Source organism: Lactuca virosa, chromosome 1 (assembly GCF_052849685.1).
Source record: "Lactuca virosa cultivar CGN04683 chromosome 1, Lactuca_virosa_CGN04683_v6, whole genome shotgun sequence".
Taxonomy (NCBI): domain Eukaryota; kingdom Viridiplantae; phylum Streptophyta; class Magnoliopsida; order Asterales; family Asteraceae; genus Lactuca; species Lactuca virosa.
The window spans coordinates 67,180,592-67,188,556 of record NC_136426.1 but is presented as its reverse complement, the minus strand read 5'-3'; the positions used below and the strand labels follow the sequence as shown (position 1 = coordinate 67,188,556).

General features: G+C 33.3%; 1 protein-coding gene across 1 annotated transcript; it reads left to right on the top strand.

Moving 5' to 3' along the window:
* Nucleotides 1-5,071: 5,071 nt before the first annotated feature.
* LOC145144001 (uncharacterized) lies at nucleotides 5,072-7,098 on the top strand. The gene is made up of 4 exons (XM_079074838.1): nucleotides 5,072-5,457; nucleotides 5,825-6,269; nucleotides 6,356-6,471; nucleotides 6,550-7,098. The coding sequence occupies exons 1-4, from the start codon at nucleotides 5,142-5,144 to the stop codon at nucleotides 6,969-6,971; spliced, it is 1,299 nt and encodes a 432-aa protein (XP_078930964.1). The 5' UTR covers nucleotides 5,072-5,141; the 3' UTR covers nucleotides 6,972-7,098.
* Nucleotides 7,099-7,965: the final 867 nt, after the last annotated feature.

The window sequence follows — 7,965 nt, the reverse complement described above, 5'->3', positions numbered from 1 at the left end:
TTTGGGAGCCAGGAGGCTCCTTATATAGCTGAGGGATCTAGGGTTTAGGGAAAACCCTAATGTTCCTTTGCTTGGGGCCTAAGCTTATCCAAAGGCCTTATCCAAGCCCCTTGGACGAAATCATTAGGGTTTCCCCTATAGATTTCGTCCACCCCCTTCCAAGGAGGTTCTGGAACTTTCCACTCAACTATTAGATAATTGCAAACTAGTCCCTGCACTTTATAATTAACACAATTAACCCCAAAATTAATTCTAATTAATTTCTGGCTAACTATTAATTAAATATTATGATTTCTAATTACTATGTTAACATTTTAACATATTAATAAATCAGTTATATTAATTTATTAATCTTATAATAAATCAATATCTCTCATTTCATAATTTCCTTGTCCAGTTGCTAGGTTTGAGGGCAACCCAAAAGGACTGTGCTGCTATCAATTCAAGTACATACCAATTATAGTTATGGGCTTAGACACCTAATCCAACACTTTATGACTTATCATGTCCAATAAGTGCTTAACTCAAGTTCTTATTCCATTAAGACCTTCTAAATGATGCATCAAGCAAAACTAACCATTTGGAACCCATTTTTATGACTTAAGACCCCTCCTAGAGTCTGAAAGGACAGCTTAAAGGTCAAGAACATGCCATGTTCAAGATCTAACATTTTGGGACCAAAAAGCTTCATAAAGACATCTAAATCCAGATCTATATGCTAGAGGGATAAAGTTGCAAGCTTTATACCTTAGAAATGTTGCAAATGATGTAGAAATCCCAGATCCAAGTGCTTCACTCCTTCAAGATGAGCTTGTTTCCTTTCTTCTTTTTCTAAGGAACCAAAATACACACTCTAAGCTTGGAAAGGACTTCTCAAGGTAAAACTAGGGTTGCAAAAACGTATAAGAGGGATGGAGGCAGATGAGGTGAAGGAAATGAGGCCATGAGAGTGTTTAAATACAAGCCAACCCCTAAAATTAGGGTTTCCATACCTGGCAAGTACGCCCTTCGTACTAGGGCACGCCCTAGTACTCTCAGCGTACACACGTACGCATGGCGTACTACCCAAGGCCAAATTTACGAAACTGTCACTAGGGCCCTTTGCATACAATCTTGAACTTAGGGACCAAAATGCAACATAAATAAATTATAGGGTTAATATTAGAAGTACCTTGCCATCGGGATGTTACATTAATGTACGCCTTGCGTATTAGGGTGTGCCCTAGTACGCTCAGCGTACACACATACGCATGGCATACTCCCCAAGTCCAAATTTATGAAACTGCCACTGGGGCCCTTTGCATACAATCTTAAACTTAGGGACCAAAATGCAACATAAATAACTTATAGGGTTAATATTAGAAGTACCTCGCCATCGGGATGTTACAACTTTTAGGGTTCTTGATATTCAATTGTTTGTTGCAAATCATAGTGAGAACATAGATCCTTTAGGTTGCATGTGAACTTAGGGTTTAAGTTTTTCCAAATCATCTGGATGTTACAACTCATTGCATGCTTATTAGCTACGATGATTACTATAGATATTATCAGCTAATGTGCAAAAAGCATATACTCACCCAAACGTGATAATGTTCAAATGGTTACAGTTTATGTGTAATTAATTGTTAGTTGATGATATTTATGAAATATCTATATGTTCAGGAATCATTATAGAATGATATTATTTAATAACATTTTATCTTATAGACTCACACCAATATCAAGTAAATGTTAATTTAATATTATGAAGATTTGATCTTAATAAATATTTATAATTCTTGCATAGTTAATTATATTTTATTATTTTATGAAAATAAAATTTTCTAAGAGAGTAATCAACTAATAACTCATAAGGTATGATTCATATGTCGTGTATATTTATTTTGAACTTACTGAAGTTCATTAATATAATACATTTACATGTTGGAAAATGAGACGAAGTGAAAATCACTCCACCCTCTTTTTTTCTTCCTTAAAGTCGATTAAACCCCTAGAGGGTGTATGGCTGCTTGTGTGTCATGTTTTTACATTTAATGGAAGTATGCTTCTTAGTACATATGTGTAAGTATATAAGAAAAGTAAAGACTCACTTTTGAGCTAGTTTTTTCTTTCGTTGTACCTCTTAGCCAAACTCTCTCTATTTACTCCATCCTATTGCTTTCTTTTGAAGGACTAGCAAGTAAGTTGGTGTTTCATAAGTGCTTCTCCTTAAGGCTAATTTGGTAATAGTTCTTAAATTCTTAAGAAACACTTAATACAAGAAGAACTAGCATAATAATTCACTTGATGATATATTGGTATATACTTTTAGATGAGCACAATTTAGTGTTATTACCAACATTTCATCAACTTCCAACTTTCCCTTGAGGAATCAAGGTATACAAAAACTGTTATTATTTTCATTCTATGGTTGGTTTAATCTTTCTATAAATACAAAAGGGTCCTTGGTGGGTATAAAAAGGTTTTATGTTATTTAATATCTTAAAGCTTCCACTGCCATTTTTAGTGTATTTAGAAACCGGTTTTTGAATAAAACCCAACAATTTAGGCTCATTATGCTGATTTATTGTGTTGGTTATTTACATTATACCATCTAGATTGAAGTAAACCATTAATCGATGAATTTAACCAAAAAATGAGCTTTTTAAAATATGTTATCATTGTGGAAAGTTTTGGTAAATGACCTTAGGTTGGAAATATTTTCCACTAATGTTAGACAACCTAAAAATGGAGGGGGTGTGAGTTTTGATAGTACTTTCCACGTATATGTATTAAGCAAGAAAGCATGAACTTGTGAAAAGTGATGACTAAACCTCATGGAATTACACATAGTGAAATCAAGGCTAGTTCAAGGTTTTATTTATAAAACTGATGCACATTAGGTCGAATTTACATGCTTAATTGTAAATTGTGTTATTGTTATCTGTATGTGCATAAAAATGTATACAACCGCATATAGATGTTTGTATTATGGTTTTGTGGATTGTGGCATTGATCATAAGATGACATGCATTCATTTTGCTATAATTATCATCAATTGATCATATTATGTGGGATTCTCTTTCCTTTGTCTTGGTTTTCCATTAAAGAGTCATATAGATTATTTGTTATATATAAGCAAATTTATGTGAAAAAATCACAATAAGCTAATAAAAAATAGTGCTAACGATATGCACCATATAAATAAGCACACAAGTATACTCTACGATACCTAGGATATGGGCTTAGAGTTTAACTCAACATTGTCCTAGCCTTTGGATTATGCCTATTTGGGAGACGGATCAAGTTAACGACTGTCGCATAAATTACTAATATATAAAACTTATATTAACTTGGAAATATACTATATAATGTTCACATGTAAATGTACATTTACACATGTATATACTATGTAAACATAATATACCATGTAATATTTATATGTAAATATATCATATAAACAACATTCATAATGTATTATTCATGTGTACGACTTTATTTTTTACAGACAAAACACACAAAATTTACATGTGAATCAATATATGATTATTAAGATATATTCTTACTAAAAAAATCTAGAATTATTTATGAATTTCAAATTTGTCATTGAAATTGGGTATACTTCTGATTTAAATAAAGTAGTCCAAATTCTTAAATATTCTATGGAAAATTTGGGTATTAAAAAAAGAGAATTCTTAAATATTTATATTTTTATAATTTCCTTATAAAAATATGTATTACAAGAATATAATTAGGGAAATAGACTTATTAAGGTAATTAATTTTTCGGTTTGTTCACATCTGAGTAACTATCTTTTTTTGTACACATCTAGGTAACGAACTTTTTGTAAGTGTTCACATATGATCATTATGACCAGATGTAGCAGGTCATTCGGTCATAATGATCATATGTGAACACTTACAAAAAGTTCGTTACCTAGATGTGTACAAAAAAAGATAGTTACCCAGATGTGAACAAAACGAAAAGGTAAGAGTAAATTACACGAATGGTCCCTGTGCTTTGGGTAATTTGTGCGTTTGGTCCCTAACTTATTTTTTAACTCGGATGATCCCTACTGTTTATTTTTGTTGTGTGTTTGGTCCCTGTCTTACCTCAAAAGACTATTGTGCCCTTTTAATTTATTTTTTAATTAAATTTCTTATTTATGTATTTATTTTTTATATATTAAAAAAATTAATAGACCTCATATATTTGTATCTCTTCACCCTAAACCTGAAACCACATTTGAGAAATTGAAGTTGGGTCCCACCAGTCACCATCTCATATTTCATCCTCCTCAACTTCTATTTCATTTTCATCGTTAGTGACATCGACGTCTTCACCACCCCTTCTTTTTTTGGTCCTTCAACTCCGACGAACCAACACCACAACCCATTGTATCTTCATTGAATTTTCCACCACCACAACCCAATAGAAGTGGTGTGGTGTTGGTTCGCCGGAGTTGAAAGACCGAAAAAAAAGGGATGGTAAAGACGTCGATGTTACTAAAGATGGAAAGGAAATAGAAGTTGAGGAGGATGAGAGATGAGATGGTGACTGGTGGGACCCATCTTAATTTTCTCAAATGTGGTTTCAGGTTTAGGGTGAAGAGATACAAATATGTGGGGTCTATTATTTTTTTTAAATATATAAAAAAAATACATAAATAAGAAATTTAATTAAACAATAAATTAAAAATGGGCACAATAGTCTTTTGAAGTAAGACAGAGACCAAATGCACAACAAAAATAAACAGTAGGGATCATCCGAATTAAAAAATAAGTTAGGGACCAAACGCACAAATTACCCTAACCACAGGGACCATTCGTGTAATTTACTCTTACCTTTTCAGTTTGTTCACATATGACCATTATGACCGGATGTAACCTGCTACAGCCGGTCATGGTCATATGTGAACACTTCCAAAAAGTTCGTTAACTAGATATATACAAAAAAAAAAAAAATAGTTACCTAAATGTGAACAAATCGAAAAGTTAATTACCTTAACAAGTCTATTTCCCATATAATAATATATAATATTGTAATGGAAAGAGTAAAAGAAACGATTGATATAGATGATTATAAAAAGGAAAAGAGAAAAACCAGTCTCCAAGTACTCCAAAATACACACTTCAAGCTAACCGACTTACAGTGGGAGAGAGATGTTGGAGAGAGTGCTTTCCGCGCGGAGAGGAGCTCACATGGCGGACGAAGGCGATGAACACGAAGGAGACGAATCCAAAACCAAGAAGCATCTTTCAATTGCTATCCGAATCAGTAACTACTTCATCCGAACAGGTTACCTATGTCCCATTCTCCTCCTCGCAACAGCCATCCTCCTAATCTCATCCCTCTTCGTCCGCCCCCGTGATCTGCTCTGTGTTTCCTCCATATCTTCCTTCGATCGCCTCTCTCGCAATCGCTTTTTTGGATTGGATGGCCTCGAATCGGACTTCGGATCCCTAGGCGTACCGTGGTGTAAGCTCTCATCATTCATTCGCTGTTAGGGTTTATTGATTTGATTCGATATACTCGGATCTGAATAGATTTGATAAATTTTTCATTGATATTCACCTTCTCATGTCTATTCTAATGTGAATCTAATGCTCGTATGTATTTAAATCGGTGAAACTCTCTACCAAATTTGCTACTGGACGTAATTTTAATTGAACAAAGTGTGAAATTATGGATTTGACGTAACAAATAACATTTCATCAATGAACTGGGATGCAAATGCAGATTATGTTTATGATTATAGAGAATGGGTTTGCAAATTTGGGGATTAATCAATGATTTACGATACTCTGATTGTCTACATGTTTTTAATTTATATCCTTTTTAAAAGGCAGATCGAAAGATGGAAAAACCGTGGATTGGACATCCAAGGATCTGCTCCAAGGTCTAGAAGAGTTTGTACCAATATACGAATCACGACCCATCAAGAACAACATGTATGGGATGGGTTTTGATCACAGCTTTGGGCTCTGGTTTATTGCACGATGGCTGAAACCAGATCTAATGATTGAGAGTGGAGCTTTCAAAGGACATTCCACCTGGATCTTGAGACAAGCAATGCCAAACACCCGAATTATCTCAATCACACCTCGCCACCCTGAAAAATACCTTAAAAAGGGTCCTGCATATGTTGATGGAAACTGCACATACTTTGCTGGAAAAGACTTTGTTGATTTTGGGAGTGTTGATTGGAAGACTGTGATGAAGAAACATGGTGTAACTGATCTGACTCGTGTTCTTATATTTTTTGATGATCATCAAAATGAATTAAAAAGGTACAATTGTGTGTTTTTTAAACATTATCTATCGAATTCCATTTCCAGATGCATGATTCTTTCTTGTAATTTACATTCTCTACAAGATTAAAGCAAGCACTGAAAGCTGGCTTCTCAAATCTTGTTTTTGAAGACAATTACGATACTGGAACTGGAGATCATTATTCATTGAGACAAATATGTGATCAGTTCTACATACAAGGTCAGTTTTACTTTTGCATGACTTAATCAAAACACAAGTGTTCCGTTTCTGAATGAAAGTGATAATTTTTTCATCCAGGAGGTGGGCATAGTTGCTTTGAAGATGGTGATGAAGGTAGAGCAAGAACAAGAAGAAAGAAGTTTTGGGAAAAGGCAGTGGATACTAAGGAACTATGCGGACCAGGGGAAGTATGGTGGGGAGTCAGAGGATACATGAGGGATGATTTTAATCACAGCAATAAGCCAATATCATACACACAACATTTTCAAAACAGCAGATTTGTTGAATCAATACTTGATGTTTATTGGGAGCTTCCACCTGTAGCGGGTCCCTCGCTGACTCATCAAACCAGATATGATCCAGCTCGTGCACCGAGTCCCATTGTTGAAGATGGAAGATTTGGGTTGTTTCAAAGGCTTGGGTTATCAAGACTTGAGACTTCTGTATTTAATGGGTATACTCAAATGGTGTATGTTCAGATATCCCCCAAAAAATCATAGTTTTGTGCTTTTGTTTTGGGTGGATTTATTTTTAAACAACCAGTTTAGTTATGTTGTTTCTTGATGACACTCTTAATTCACTTGTTGCGATCTGTTTTTGTAGTTTGATATGATTTTTTATTGGTTACAGTTACTTGTAAATCAACTCATCTTATGCTCCTCATATCACCAATGTATATTTTAGTTGTTACAACTAAAATATAATTTTATATATGTTTTTTTTGAAAATAATGAATATATGAGAGAGAGAGAGAGAGAGAGAGAGAGAGATGAAATATATATATATATATATATATATATATATATATATATATATATATATATATATATGGGTGTTAGTAAGACTAGAGGGAGTGGTGATGTGGTGGTGTCTCTTATATATTTTGACATGTAAATGTCATATTAAAGCTTGTTAATATTACATAGTAGTAACTTAGGTTAAAACCTCTTTTATTGTAATTATCATTTATTTATGTGTTAAGACTAAACTTTATACATTGTGCAAAGAGTTACAGAACAGTAGTGATGTGTCAATATGGATTCGATCTTTGCTTCAACTATATTCTCCTCTGGTATAACTAGAAATAATTTTTCATACCCTTTATTATGTGATGGTTTGATAACAAAAAAATATCATTTCAAAACTTAGTCTTGTTACTTTTTTCCTAAAATGTATTTTGCAATTTGATTTTATCCTGAATATTTACGGTTTAGTCTTAGTCACATGAGTATTCCCAACTATATTTACCGTTTTATTGAAAGGGTAATAAGGGAGATCATCTCAAATCTTGGTTTTATTAACTTTTGCGAAAAAGTTTTTTGTATTTAATATTTGGGGAAAATGACTTAAAAAGGTAATAATGTTCCAAAAACGTACAAAAAACATCATTATTCTTTTTTTAGTGTCTATGTTCACATTCTGGCACTCTTTCCTTAACTGCTTCAATCAGTCCCTATTAAGTAACATTTGAATGTTATTATAAATTAAAAATAA